Here is a 15,591-nt window from a genome sequence, read left to right as displayed (position 1 = left end):
GGGTCCCTTCCCCAACCCTTATACCCCGATTCCACCATTCTAAGATATGGGGTCCCTTCCCCAACCCTTATACCCCGATTCCACCATTCTAAGATATGGGGTCCCTTCCTCAACCCTTTCACCCTGATTCCACCATTCTAAGATATGGGGTCCTTGCCCCCAACCCTTACACACTGATTTCACCATTCCAAGAGACCCAATTTAGAGTAGAGGAGACGCCAGGAAGACACAGATGGAAGGGACGTGGGGAGCTGCTGAATCCATTCATATATTGCTGGTGGGCAGGCAAGATGCTGCAACCCGTATAGATGCAATATGGCCCTCTCCACTAATGCTGCAAATAACCTCTGATCCAGTAACCCCTCTTCTGAGAATCCGTCCTACAGCTATAACTGCGTGATTATTTAGTTATAACAGCAAAAGACTGGAAGCCATCCACATGCCCATCAATAGAGGACAGGTGAAGTAAATATGGTACATCTCTAGGAGAATATCATGCAACTCTGAAAAAGAATGAGGATGCTGTCTAGGAATGAATAATGGAAAGCTCACCAACAGCAAGATGCAGAATGGTATAATTGCATGACACCTTTTAATTACAAAAAGGGAGGTGTGAACAAAGAATACAATCTTTTTTATTAGTATAAAAAACTTGGCTGGGCGCGGTGGCTCACGCCTGTAATCCCAGCACTTTGGGAGGCCAAGGCGGGTGGGTCACGAGGTCAGGAGATTGAGACTATCCTGGGTAACATAGTGAAACCCCGTCTCTACTAAAAAACAAACAAACAAAAAAAAAAACAAACAAAAAAACTCTAGGTCAGGTGCAGTGGCTCACATCTATAGTCCCAACAGTTTGGGAGGCCAAGGTGGGAAGATCACTTGAGCCCAGAAGTTTGAGACCAGCCTAGGCAACACACGGAGACCCCATCTCTACAAAAAATTTAAAAACTAGCTGGGTGTGGTGACATGAGCCTGTATTCTAGCTACTCAGGAGGTGGAGGTGGGAGGATTGCTTGAGCCCAGCACACGGAGGTTGCAGTGAGCTGAGATTGCACCATTGCACTCCAGCCTGGGTGACAGAATGAAACCCTGTCTCAAAAAACAACCAAACAAACAAAAAACCAACAAAAGAAAACCTCTAGAAGGATGCATGAGAAACAAAAGTGGTTACCTGTGTGGGACTCGTACATAGACAGGAAGTGGGTGAATAAGAGCAGAGAAAGGAGTGAGACTTTTCACTGCACACTTTTTTTTTAAAGACAGAGTCTCACTCTGTCACCCAGGCTGGAGTGCAGTGGGCACAATCTCTGCTCACTGTAACCTCTGCCTCCCAGGCTCAAGTGATCCTCCTACCTCAGCCTGCTGAGTAGCTGGGACTGCAGGTGTGCACCACCATGCCTGGCTAATTTTTAAAAATTTTTAGTAGAGACAGGGTTTCACCATGTTGTCCAGGCTGGTCTCGAACTCCTGAGCTCAAGCAATCTGCCCGTCTCAGCCTTCCAAGGTGCTGGGATTACAGGTGTGAGCCAATGTGCCCGGCCCCACTGTATCCTTTTTATATGGTTTTGATTTTTGAACCAGTTAAATATATTACGAATGCAAAATTAATAATAATAATTGAGTGGGTGACCAGCACTAGGGTTCCCATCATGAGATGATGCCAGAGAGTCTCTCCAATCTAGGTGTGAATCAGAATTCACAAAACCCAGGAAGGCTGGGTCGCCCGTGGGCATCTCGTTTCACCTCCTCCCTCAACAAACAGGATCTGTGGAATCGTTTGGTGTCCCACCACTAGGGGGCGCATGTGGGCTCTGCTTAGGGCAGCAGCAGGTGACCTAGCGGGGCAGGGATTAGAGAAACGATCCAGTGGGCTGAGACAAGCTAAGGTGTCTCAGGAGCTCACAGAAATGAACTATAGCTCGGCTGCTAGAACATGCAGCAGTGCGCCGGGCGCGGTGGCTCACGCCTGTAATCCCAGCACTTTGGGAGGCTGAGGCGGGTGGATCATGAGGTCAGGAGATCCAGACCATCCTGGCTAACATGGTGAAACCCTGTCTCTACTAAAAATACAAAAAATTAGCCGGGCACAGTGGCGGGCGCCTGTAGTCCCAGCTACTCGGTAGGCTGAGGCAGGAGAATGGCATGAACCCGGGAGGCGGAGCTTGCAGTGAGCCCAGATTGCGCCACTGCACTCCAGCCTGGGCGACAGAGCAAGACTCCGTTTCAAAAAAAAAAAAAAAATGCAGCAGTGGTTAGGAGGGTCATCAGTCAGCCCAGGGAGCCTCAGAAGCAGGGCTGGGTCTCTGCACCTGCATTCTGCCTTGGCTCTCATGTGCATATATATCTACGTTGAAAGCTGCGCTCAGCAGCCTGGACAAGCCCAGCCTGGTAACAGTGGGAACTACTCAGTGGCCTTCAGAGGACTAGCCTAGTTTGCTTGAGGTACAGGGACAGAGTTAGCACAACTCAACATGAAACTGGGCCCGAGATGCTGGGCCCGGAGTTGGGAATGGGAGGACAGCAAGTTGGCAGGTGTGGCTTGCTCCCCACCTCCGGCCCGGTTTCACCTTTTGCTACCAGCTGCCATCTGCACGACAGGGGAGTTCAGCCACCGCTGCCACACAGAACCCAAGCGAGGAAGTGCAGGCAGGGCAGCCAGCCTCAGGTAGTCCATTCTGGACCTGGGGCTTTGGGAGACACTAATTAGAGCAGAATTCAAAAGCCCAATGCCTGCCTGGGGACCAGTGGTTCAGGTCCCTGGATGGTGGAACCAACAATGCCAGAGAGGAGCAGCCTTCCTGGATATAAAGGAATGGGTGGGAGGACCCGCCTCTTTCGAGTAACAACTGAAGGAGAAGCAGCATCAAGTATCTTTACTCCAACTGCCGGTAGAAGGAGCCAGTGTTTCATCTGCCACAGACAAGGTGAGAGGAGCGAAGGGCCATCACCAAGTGTGACCTGCCCCTCTCGTCCCCGCTTCTCTCCCTGGCTATTTCCACCCAGGGGTTTGTAGTGGCCGCCTTTACTCAGATGAGCATTTCTGCGGTAACTAGGGTGCATTTTCTCTCAGGCTGCACTGGTGATACTGGTTGTTTGCTTCAACTTTGGAAGGCATTCAGCCCTGCTCAACCCCCAAAACAAGAAAGCAACATTCGCAACCGGACTCTGATTGGGAGGATAAAGAACTGTCCTGAGGCGGGTAGGTCACTTGAGGTCAGGAGTCTGAGACCAGCCTGGGCAACATGGCGAAACCTCGTCTCTACAAAAATACAAAAAAGTTGCCGAGCGTGGTGGTGCGTAGACCTGTAGACCCAGCTACTCAGGAGGCTGAAGTGAGAGGATCGCCTGAACCCAGAACCTAGAACCAAGCAGGGGGAAATGAAATCCATGCTGTACATCCCATTGTCCTTGTCCTGCTGGAGATGCAAGACAGGGTCCGCATGCACAGTGCTCATGGCGGCTACCCAGGGAACCAGGCCAGGGCCAGCCTCTCATGCAGTGGACACTGATGTGGGCACACTCAGCTGGCTGGGTAAGGAAGCCACAGTCTCCTAGAGTGTCTCTGGACACCATAAGCCCACAGTTCAATGACCAGAGCATCGTCTGCACGAGGGCCAACTCCTCAATGCCGCCGCCCCTCTAGTCTCTACTCCTGGGTAGGCCTCACAGGCAGACCAATCCCTGGGCAGCACAGAGTCTGGAGCAAGACAGAGGTGGGTTCAAACACTAGCTCCTCTCCTTTTTTTTTTTTTTTTGAGGCTGAGTCTCGCTCTATTGCCCAGGTCGGAGTGCAGTGACGTGACCTTGGCTTACCGCAATCTCCGCCTGCCAGGTTCAAGCAATTCTCCTGCCTCAGCCTCCCAAGTAGCTGGGATTACAGGCACCCACCATCATGGCCGGCTAATTTTTGTATTTTTAGTAGAGAGGGGGTTTTACCATGTTGGCCAGGCTGGTCTCGAACTCCTGACCTCAAGTGATCCGCCCTCCTCAGCCTCCCAAAGTGCTGGGATTACAGGCGTGAGCCACCATGCCCAGCCCACGGGCTCCTCTCCTTACTGGCTGTTTGACTTTGGTCAAGTCACTAAACCTCTCTGAGCTTCTGCTGTAATTAGGGAGAAAATCAGGGTCCACCTCAATGGATGCTGGGTGATGAAAAGTAACAGCATATCCCAAGGTGCGAAAGGCTTCTCGGCCCCTGCCTACCACACCGAAGGGGACTGATGAATGCAGGTGCCTTCCCTCCCTGCACCTCATGCTCAGTCCCTGCCTTCCTCTCGTTCCTAGGGATGGTCTAGTTGGACTTGTCTCTGAGGTTGCCTTCCACCGGCACGCTGGAGGCTGGAGTGCTGCCCCTGCACCATTTCTTATGTCTCTTTTTTTTTTTTTTTTTTTTTTTGAGACAGAGTCTCGCTCTGTCGCCCAGGCTGGAGTACAGTGGTGCGGTCTCGGCTCACTGCAACCTCCACCACTTGGGTTCAAGTGATTCTCCTGCCTCAGCCTCCCCCCAGTAGCTGGAATTATAGACGTGCGCCACCACACCCAGCATATTTTTGTATTTTTTGTAGAGACAGGGTTTCACTATATTGGCCAGGCTGGTCTAGAACTCCTGACCTCAGGTGATCCACCTGCCTTGGCCTCTCAAAGTGCTGCGATTACAGGTGTGAGCCACCGCACCCCGCCTCCCTTGCACCTTTTCAAAGACGCTCCTCCAGCAAACTTCTCTTCTCTTTTTTATGCCTGCAATTTTTCCCTATTAGATACTTCCCATGTGAATATAAACATTCTAGGCCAAACGCAGTGGCTCACACCTGTAATCCCAGCACTTTGGGAGACCGAGGCAGGTGGATCACCTGAGGTCAGGAGTTTGAGACCAGTCTGGGCATCATGGTGAAATCCCATCTCTACTAAAATACAAAAATTAGGCCGGGCGTGGTGGCTTACGCCTGTAATCCCAGCACTTTGGGAGGCCGAGGTGGGCGGATCACGAGGTCAGGAGATTGAGACCATCCTGGCTAACACGGTGAAACCCCATGTCTACTAAAAATACAAAAAATTAGCCGAGCGTGGTGGTGGGCGCCTGTAGTCCCAGCTACTTGGGAGGCTGAGGCAGGAGAATGGCGTGAACCCGGGAGGCGGAGCTTGCAGTGAGCCAAGACTGCTCCATTGCACTCCAGCCTGGGCGACAGAGGGAGACTCCATCTCAACAAAACAAAACAAAAAAAAATCATTTCACTAGGGAAAATTCCAACCATATACAGAAGGAAAAGGGGACAGTATAACAGCTGCCCATGTACTCATTACCCAGCTTCAACAATGATCAAGTCACGACCATCTTGCTTCAGCTCCTCCGCCTGCAACCATTGTTTCCTACCACCGGATTATTCTGAAGCAAATTTTAGACATCATATATATTTATCTCTGAAAGAGGACTCTTAAAAACATGCACTTATACCTTTATTACACTGACAAAATTGGTAACAATTCCTTTATATTATCAAATTTCCTTATTGAGTTCCTGATGTTCAAATTTCTGATTCTCCAGATGCTCCAAACTTCCAGAAACACAGATTCCCAGATGGAATTCTGGGGAAGGCTCGAGGAGGCTTTATAGGAAAGGTTGTAAGGTCACTTTTTTTTTTTTAGACCAAGTCTCGCTCTGTCGCCCAGGCTGGAGTGCAGCGGCACAATCTCACTCACTGAAACCTCCATCTCTCAGGTTCAAGTGATTCTCCTGCCTCAGCCTCCCAAAGAGCTGGGATTACAGGCGTGCACCACCACGCCCAGCTAATTTTTGTATTTTTAGTAGAGATGGGGCTTTGCCATTTTGGCCAGGCTGGTCTTGAACTCCTGACCTCAGGTGATCCACCCAGCTGAGCCTCCCAAAGTGCTGGGATTGCAGGCGTGAGCCACTGTGCCCGGCCTATGCTCCCTTTCAAAAACAAAGCAGATGTGGGGTGGTGTGGTGGCTCATGCCTGTAATCCCAGCACTTTGGGAGGCTGAGGCGGGTAGATCACTTGAGGTCAGGAGTTTGAGACCAGCCTGGGCAACATGGCGAAATCCCGTCTCTACAAAAATACAAAAAAGTAGCCGAGTGTGGTGGCGCGTAGACCTGTAGACCCAGCTACTCAGGAGGCTGAAGTGAGAGGATCGCCTGAACCCAGAAGGTCGAGGCTGAGTGAGCTACGATCACACCACTGCACTCCAGCCTGGGAGACAGAGTGAGACTCCATCTCAAACAAAACGAAACAAAACAAAACAAAACAAAAACCAAAGTAGAATGCGATTGAGCACCTACTGCATACTCAGATCCATGCTGTGTGTGTTGCCTGCATTGCTCTTCTATTCCTTACATCTGCCTTCTGGGGTAGGCTCAGAGATGAGTAAGCACGGCTACACACTTCGTGGCACAGCCAGGATGTGAACCCAGGTCTGTGTGACCCCAAAGTCCCAGCTATGAACACCCCCATATGCCCTCCGCAATGCCCCAAGATAGAGTGAGGGGAGTCAGCTCCTTCAGAGCTCCCTCCTTCCTCTTAGATCATTTCTGGATAGAAGGCACAAGTTAGATAGCAAGAGAACGAGCTATTCATTCCCTGTGGGTGGGAAGGAGGAGGAACCCGCTCCTCCTTTTTGTGGCGATGGGGTCTTTTTTGCCCAGGTTGGTCTCGAACTCCTGCAAGGGATCCTCCCGCCTCAGCCTCCAGGAATCCCTTTTACTGAAAAGAGACAGGATGAAGACTGCCTGGAGTCCAAATCTCAGAATGTGCTGAAATATCGCTGGCTGCAATATCCCAGGGGAGAGGCAAGCCTTCCCTAGCACCGGCTTCTCTCCCAGCTTATTAGCATCTCCTTGCCATTCCCTGAAGGAGCTCACTGCAGGGCAGACCTTCCTGGCTAATGAAAGCTGCCTAGCAACAGGGAGCTGGTTAATAAAGCCTGATGTTATTCCCGGCTCCACAGACTCCACCCTTCTCGAATTACAGCTCATCCTCAGTCTGAAGCAACCCTCATGTTGACCCACTTGCACACAGCAGGGCAGGGAATCTGGTGACTGAGGAGGCAGGCTGGTGTCTGCCCCAATCCTTGGGGGGTGGGGAGGCTGAGGTCCTGGGAGATATGATTGGCCTGAGAACCTGCTCTGCCTGGCCAGAAGCCTCTCTGTGAGCCTCTGAAACCTGCTCTACCAGCCAAAGGTTAAAATGCAAACTCAGTGCCCAATCGGAATAGGGTAAATAAAACACTATGGACCTCGGGCGGTGGTATGCACCTGTAATCCCAGTTACTTGGGAGGCAAAGGCAGGAGCATACCTGGAGCCCACAAGTTTGAGAACAATCTTGGCAACATAGCAAGACCTCGTCTGGAAAAAAAAAACAAAAAAAAACAAAAGCACCTTCCCCTCCAGGGGAGGGGGCGACAGGAGATACCAGCCTATACTTTAATTCAACAGTAAGTCTTTATATTAAAATGAAAAAAAATCCAAAAACCATATTATAGAGAAAAATGTAAACTTGACGTGATGTTTTAAGATAAAAAGGATAAAAGGATATATCAAAGACCTCTCCCCAACAGTGGTAGTTTTTGGGTTTTGTTTAAAAAAAAAAAAAAAATGAGGCCGGGTGTGATGGTTCACACCTGTAATCCCAGCACTTTGGGAGGCCAAGGTGGGCAGATCACCTGAGGTCAGGAGTTCGAGACCAGCCTGGCCAACATGGTGAAACCCCTGTCTCTACTAAAAACACAAAAATTAGCTGGGTGTGGTGGTGGGCGCCTGTAATCCCAGCTACTCAGGAGGCTGAGGCAGGAGAATTGCTTGAACCTGAGAGGCGGAGGTTGCAGTGAGCTGAGATAGCACCACAGAACTCCAGCCTGGGCAGCAGAGTGAGACTCCGTCTCTAAATAAATAAATAAATAAATAAACAAATGAGACAGGGTCTCTCTCTCTCTCTGTTGCCCAAGCTGGAGGGCAGTGGTGCAATCATAGCTCACTGCAGCCTCAACCTCCCGGGCTCAAGTGATCCTCCTACCTCAGCCTCTGGAGTAGCTGGGACTACAGGCGTGCACCACCATGCCCAGCGAGTTATTTATTTTTTTGTAGAGACTGCATCCTGTAATATTGCCCAGGCTGGTCTCAAGCTTCTGGTCTCAAGGGATCCTCCCGCCTCAGCCTCCCAGAGCACTGGGATTACAGGTGTGAGTCACCATGCCTGGCCCCATAGTGGTAGTTTTGAGTCCATTCTCCTAGCGCCACCCTCCACTGGCACGGAGGTGGCAGTTACATAGGTTCTGATCCTGGGGCCTGGGAACAGCACACAGAGAACCCCACCCACCCCCCCCGCCCGCTGCCGCCAGACTGGTTTGCCAGCAAAAACTTCCACACAAGGAAAGTTTCTACTCGAGGGGGCCTACTGCATATCCAGCTTCTGGACAGACAGGTTTAGTAACAACCACAGCAAACACTCAACAAAGCAATTTTCTAGCCAGTCCTAGGAGTCTCGCCCCTCCCGTTGGGTAACAGGAATGGGGATCTGGCTGCAAACTTTCCCGGGTTTGCCCATGGTCAGGTCTTGACACAGTGATTCTTCAGGAAGGCTCTCCAGGAAGGCTCTGTGTTTTCTGTTTAAATGTCTGCATTCTAAGAAGCTCAGAGAAGCTTGTATTGCCTAGGCCTGGCTCTCCTCAGTCACCCCCTAACCCTCCTCTGCCAAGAACCATGGGTTGGTGTGGAGTCGAGGGACCCAGTACACAAGGGTCCCTTGAAACTAGGGACTGTGGTGTCGCTGGGCTGGTAATACAGTCTCCACAGACTTCACTCTGCTCTTGACCTCTCAGCACGTTCTCTATACTCCCATTTCTCCCACAACAAAGCTGAATTCGGACGTGGCTAGGACAGTGGCAAGGCACAGTTTAAGTCTGGATCAACTTCAGACTAAAAATGCATTTCAGAGCATTTTTCCAGGGACTGAGGGAGACTGGCACATCAGAATCTCCAAAAAGGCAGAGAGGGGTGGTGTTTTTGATCCATACCTTGCTAGTCTTCCCTCCCCATCCCCCGCAAGAGTCTCTCGTGATTCCACCATGCAATGCAAGGAAGCTGCTTTGCAGGCAGAGGAAAAAGGTTGATAATCAATGCTTTCAACGAGCCTCAGTTTCAGCCCAAATTGGGATTTAGCTCACCACTGAGCACCAATTTTGACAAAGCATAAGGATTTCTCTGTCCGTAGGCCCTGAGATACCCTGGCCTGACTTAGCCCGATACTGTTGGAACCTCTCCTGCTCCTGTTCTCCGTGACTGTACCGAACCCAAAACAGAGGCTGCACGCTGGCAGAGGCTGGCAGATGTCTTTTGTGTGGCCCACACAATTTTTTTTTTAATGGGAATTAGCTGTCAGTATTTAAAAAGTAGGAATTTTTTTTTTTTTTTTTTGAGAGAGAGTCTCACTCTGTCACCCAGGCTGGAGTGCAGTGGTGCGATCTCAGCTCACTGCAAGCTCCGCCTCCCGGGTTCACGCCATTCTCCTGCCTCAGCCTCCCGAGTAGCTGGGACTACAGGCGCCCGCCACCACGCCTGGCTAATTTTTTGTATTTTTAGTAGAGACGGGGTTTCACCGTGTTGGCCAGGATGGTCTCGATCTCCTGACCTCGTGATCCACCCGCCTCGGCCTCCCAAAGTGCTGGGATTACAGGCATGAGCCACTGCGTTTGGCCTTTTTTTTTTTTTTTTTTTTTGAGACGGACGGAATTTCGCTCTTGTTGCCCAGGCTGGAGATCTCGGCTCACTGCAACCTCCACCTCCTGGGTTGAAGCAATTCTCCTGCCTCAGCCTCCCAAGTAGCTGGGATTACAAGTATGTGCCACCACACCCGGCTAATTTTTCTTATTTTTAGTAGAGATGGGGTTTGCCACGTTAGCCAGGCTGGTCTTGAACTCCTGACCTTAAGTGATCCACCCGCCTCGGCCTCCCAAAGTGCTGGGACAGATGTGACCCACCCCGGCCAAAAATAGGAAATTTCATATAAAAACCCAGACTTCTGGCTTCAAGTAAGACGAAAATAAAACAGAGGCCATGGGAAGCCTGGGCCCAAATTCCTGCAAGAGCCAAAATAACGGCTGCCCGTCTTCACACAGGGCGAGCGCCGGCCGGGTCACCTCAGTCTCCACCGCTGCCTCACATCCCGCTAGCTTCCCCTGTAGTCATTTTTTGTCTGGTCCTGTAAGCACTGAGTTTCGTAGTGGTGGCACTAAGGCACCTCCTGAGGCCTGACAGCACGGGGCTCCTCTTGCTCCTGGATGGTTTAGAAGCCTGGACACTCGAGGGCCTTGTTCTATTCCAGCTACTGAAACTGACTGAAAGGAGAAAAACCATTCCTTTGGAGTACGATATCCTTGCCTCCTGGAAGGAGCCCTCAAAGTGGGGTCTCAAAGTGGGGTCCCCAGACCTATTAGAATCAGAAACTCCAGGGTTGGGACCCAGAAATCTGTGTTTTACCAAGCCCTTCAGGTGACTCTGATGCATGCTAAAATGTGAGAATTACTATCCTGGGGAACTAAAAATATGCAGATTCTTGACCCCTGAAGATCCTGATTTAGTAGGTCTGCAAATGGGGCCAAAGAGGATTTCAAAAGCTTCCAAGTTGATTTGGACTTGCAGCCAGATTTGAGAGCTACTGCACCTGAGGACTCATCTTTTCCCAGCCCCAGGCCAGTGTCCTCGGCTCTAGACCCACCTCCCATCATCCTTCAGTCACTCACTCACCTAAAGCAATGATGTGGCTGCTGTCTTCATGCACAAACTTTAGGCAGAAGACAAAAGGGAAAGCCCTACTACTCTCCAGGGGCTCGTGGACTGACTGGAGGAGAGCTGACAGCTTCTTCTCACGCTAATGGCCCGAATGTGAGATGTCCACAGCCTCCTCCTGCCTCATGCCCCTTTTTCCTCCTTCTCCCAGGGCTACCCACACACGGTGCCCATGCACAAGCTGTCTGCACCGTTGTATTCTGTTTTCTCTAGTGTGTGTGCTTTGATGAAGCCCAGCACCAAGCCACGCATAACTGGGCTGCCAGCACAGCCCTTCTGGTGACAACAGACATTGGTGAATGTCAAGAGAACATAGCACAGGAGGAAAGGAAGAGAATTCTAATACGTTTTTTTTTTTTTGAGATGAAGTTTCACTCTGTCGCCCAGGCTGGAGTGCAGTGGTGCGATCTCGGCTCACTGCAAGCTCCACCTCCCGGGTTCACGCCATTCTCCTGCCTCAGCCTCCCTAGTAGCTGGGACTACAGGCGCCCACCGCCATGCCCAGCTAATTTTTTGTATTTTTAGTAGAGACGGGGTTTCACTGTGTTAGCCAGGATGGTCTAGATCTCCTGACCTCGTGATCCGCCCGCCTCGGACTCCCAAAGTGCTGGGATTACAGGCGCTTGCCACCACGCCCTGCTAATTTTTATATTTTTAGTAGAGATGGGGTTTCACCAAGTTGGCCAGGCTGGTCTTGAACTCCTGACCTCAGGTGATCCACCTGCCTCACCTCCCAAAGTGCTGGGATTACAGGCGTGAGCCACTGTGCCCGGCTAGGAATTCTAATACTCTTCAAAGTTGCTTATCATAATACTGGCATGCTTTTTTTTTTTTTTCCAGAGCATAGGTTCTGCTGAGAAAAACTGAGGTCAGGCTGTGTCTTGTAAACCTAGGAATCATTATTCCACCATCTCAAAGAACTGGGGAAACCTTCCCAAACGGACATGGTATGAACTCAAGTCCTACAAACCTACCTTCAGCCTCAACAGCCAAAGGAGGAGAGACGAATATTCTTTGAGTGCTTACAATGCTACGAACAAATGAACATTTACACACATCATCTCAATCCCCACGAAAATTCCTTGAGGTGGGAATCATCAGTCTGTTTTTAGAGGAGCAAACTGAGGGTGAGAGAAGTTAAGAAACTTGTCCAAGACAACTTAAAAGGCAGGACGCCAGGATTCAAACCCCAGTCTGTCACTCAGACTCTGCTCAGAGGCTGCCTCTCCGACTGCCCTCCCACGTTTTTTCTTCCTAGCTCTTATCACGTGCTAAGTTATTGGATGACATATTTACTTGCGCATTTGTTTCCTGTCTGTCTCCCCAACAGAATGTAAGCTCCTGCGGCAGAGACTCTGTCCATCTTGTCACTGCCATTTCCTTGCACGGTGAACAGTGTCTGGCACCTGGTGAGCCCTTGGTGAGGATCTGCTGCTGGATGACGGGAAGGGCAGCTGTATCTGCTGTGCCACACTACCGTCCAAAGCATTCCTTCCCTTATCTGTTCTTCCATTCTTTTCCCTCCACAAACCCCAACACCAATCTCAGAGGCCAAGGAATACAACACAGAGAAGGTGAATGGTTCCCTGTCCCTTCAGATGGGGGGTTGAGAGGAAGCTGAAATTCCTAGAAATCCAAGAAGAGTGTGTGCTTAGGGATAGGCTTGCTCCTACAAAGCAAAAGTCTTCAGGCTGAGGAGGTGGAAATGGTTTATAAGCGACTCTCTCCTTTCTGGGGCTGGAAGGCTTGGCCACACTGAGAAGGAGGTGATGAGAGAGTCCTTTCTGAGGCTGGAAGCCTTGGCCACCCCTCCTAGCCCACGCTCAGCCTCCTTTGCATCCAGTCAAGTGCTTGGGGTTAGGATGATGGAGCAACACGGGTGGGATGAAACAGAAAGGGAAAGTGGCACAGAGCATCCGAAAAGCACAAACCCCTCCCCGAAGTCAAAATCAAAATCAGTCAGAGCACTGGTTCCTGAACTCAAATGACCTAGGGCAGCGGCTCTCAAAGTGGGGTCCCCAGACCTACTAGAATCAGAAACTCCAGGGTTGGGACCCAGAAATCTGTGTTTACCTTCAGGTGACTCTGATACATGCTAAAATGTGAGAATTACTATCCTGGGGAACTAAAAATATGCAGATTCTTGACCCCTGAAGAACCTGATTTAGTAGGTCTGCAAATGGGGCCAAAGAGGATTTCAAAAGCTTCCAAGTTGATTTGGACTTGCAGCCAGATTTCAGAGCTACTGCACCTGAGGACTCATCTTTTCCTGGCCCCAGGCCAGTGTCCTCGGCTCTAGACCCACTTCCCATCATCCTTCAGTCACTCACTCACCACATAAAGCAATGATGTGGCTGCTGTCTTCATGCACAAACTTCCTGGTGACAGCCTCCTCCATGATTTGCTTCACCTGCGGACACATGGACAGCATCACTGCTTTTATTATTTTTCCTTATCAAAGACCTCTGGGCAAATAAATAGTTTGGTTCCGCCCTTCTGGTCTGAAGGGCACTTTCAGACACTTGCAGAGATGGCAGGGATGAAAGGTGTGGGGAAGCAAAGTTTCTTCAGCACAGTCTGATTCCAGTCTTTTGGAGAGGAAACCAGGGAAAGAGATGCCAAAAACCCATCAAACAATCAGTGCATGTTCCAGCCCAGGTGGAAGTGCCCTGCCTTGGAGAACAGGAATAGGATGCTGTTTGCTCATCTGTTCTCAGCTCACGAGGGGCTTCTGGGCAGATATACTGTCCTTTAGAGACAAACCATCTCGGTACAGCCTGCAGATAAACAACCTGCCCCTCCTCCTTTTCTCTCTATTCTCCAAGGTTAGGGGTAGGTCTCATACCTCAGGGACACCCTCTACATGCTCAAAAGCCCAGCCTTCTTTCCATCTAGGGTCTAAAACTCTGATGTTTGGGGTTCCCACCTGGATGTAAAAGTTCCCAAATACCTTGTAAGGTAAACAGTCATTTTTTTTTGAGATGAAGTCTCGCTCTGTCGCCCAGGCTGGAGTACAGTGGCGCGATCTCGGCTCACTGCAGCCTCTGCCTCCCGGGTTCAAGCGATTCTCCTGCCTTAGCCTCCCGAGTAGCTGGGACAACCGGTGCATGCCACCACGCCCTGCTAATTTTTGTATTTTTAGTAATGATGGGGTTTCACCATATTGGTCAGGCTGGTCTTGAACACCTGACCTCAGGTGATCCACCTGCCTCGGCCTCCCAAAGTGCTGGGATTATAGGCGTGAGCCACTGTGCCCAGTCATTTCTTTAAGAAAGCACTTAAAAAGAAATCTTTTTAACTGATGTGCAGTAAACATATAAAAGAACTTATATCACAATTACACAGCATGGTGAATTTTCACAAACTGAACACTCCTGTGAAATCAGCAACTGGAGCAAGAAACAGAACATGTGACCAACACCCTGGCCTCATCACCTTCCCTTCTAGTCACTATTCCTCCTAAGGGTACCCATTCTCCTGATTCCAACACGACAGTTTTGTGGGTTTTTATACTTTTTTTGTTTGTTTGTTTTTGAGATGGAGTTTCGCTCTTTTGCCCAGGCTGGAGTGAAGTGGCGCGTTCTTAGCTCACTGCAACCTCCAACTCCCGGTTTCAAGAGATTCTCCTGCCTCAGCCTCCACAGTAGCCGGGATTACAGGCATGCACCACCACGCCCGGCTTTTTTTTTTTTTTTTTGTATTTTTAGTAGAGACGGGGTTTCTCCATGTTGGCCAGGCTGGTCTTGAACTCCTGACCTCGGTGATCCACCCGCGTTGGCCTCCCAAAGTGCTGGGATTACAGGTGTGAGCCGCCACCACACCCGGCCTGGGTTTTTATACTTTTTATAAGTGGAATCACTCAGCATGTAGTGTTTTGAGACTAGTTTCTTTTGCTCACCTGTGTCATTCTGAAATTTGTTCATGTTGTGTATAGTTGTAGATTGTTCATTCTCCGTGCGTGTTGTGTGCAGTTGTAGGTTGTTCACTCTCCGTGGTGTGAACGTACAAACAACCGGCATTTGGGTGGTTTCCAGTTTGGGGCTGTTATGAATGCTGCTGCTGTGAACATTGAGGACATGTCTTCTGGTGAACAAATGTTTGGGATTTATGTTTCTAGGCAAGGAATGTCTGATGCACACACTTTATTAGATATTGCCAAATTGTTCTCCAAAGTTGGTTATACCACTTTACACTCCCATTTATGAGGTTCTGGTGGCTCCCAACATTTAACCCAAACTCTGTTGATGTCCTGGGGGAACCTGCTAGCAGGCAGTCCTAGTACTGGAGATTATAGAGATTACCTAGTGCAGAATGTTACACATAAAGTGAGCCTTGGGTAGAGCTAGTCTTCCCCGTTCTTTAGACACGAATGTAATGTTCTGATGCTGTCCAGGTTCCCAAGACCCTTAGTCAAGACTGTATAGTTTAGAGGGTGGTAGAACCTCAAAAGCCTGGGGAGGCGGGAAGAAGGACCTGGAGGCCCCTCCCTGCCGGAAACTGCTAATGGTTAGTGCTCGGGTAAAAGGGGATCAGATCAATCAATGCAAATGCACTCTAAGCTGTTAAAAGCTTCCTAGACGGCTGGGCATGGTGGCTCACACCTGTAATCCCAGCACTTTGGGAGGATCACCTGAGGATCAGGCTGACCAAAATGGTGAAACCCCATTTCTACTAAAAATACAAAAATTAGCCAAGCATGGTGGTGGGTGCCTGTAATCCCAGCTACTCAAGAGGCTGAGGCAGAAGAATCACTTGAACCCGGAGGCAGAGGTTGCAGTGAGCTGAGATCGCACT

The 15,591-nt window shown here is 50.1% G+C and overlaps 1 protein-coding gene across 9 annotated transcripts in view; it reads right to left on the bottom strand.

Annotated features, from left to right (window-relative positions):
• Positions 1 to 15,591, bottom strand: part of SGSM2 (small G protein signaling modulator 2) — a 43,778-nt gene that overhangs the window by 24,578 nt on the left and 3,609 nt on the right. For 8 of the 9 annotated variants that reach the window (XM_063598851.1, XM_034941250.3, XM_063598853.1 and 5 more), the window contains exon 2: positions 13,132 to 13,207. The exons of the other annotated variant lie outside the window; for it this stretch is intronic. In XM_063598851.1, coding sequence (XP_063454921.1) covers positions 13,132 to 13,207 — 76 coding nt within the window. The remainder of the gene's footprint in view (positions 1 to 13,131; positions 13,208 to 15,591) is intronic. 9 annotated transcript variants of the gene reach the window in all.

This window comes from Pan paniscus, chromosome 19 (genome assembly GCF_029289425.2).
Source record: "Pan paniscus chromosome 19, NHGRI_mPanPan1-v2.0_pri, whole genome shotgun sequence".
Taxonomy (NCBI): Eukaryota; Metazoa; Chordata; class Mammalia; order Primates; family Hominidae; genus Pan; species Pan paniscus.
Note: the sequence above shows the minus strand (reverse complement) of the source record. Positions and strands in the feature narration are given on the sequence as shown.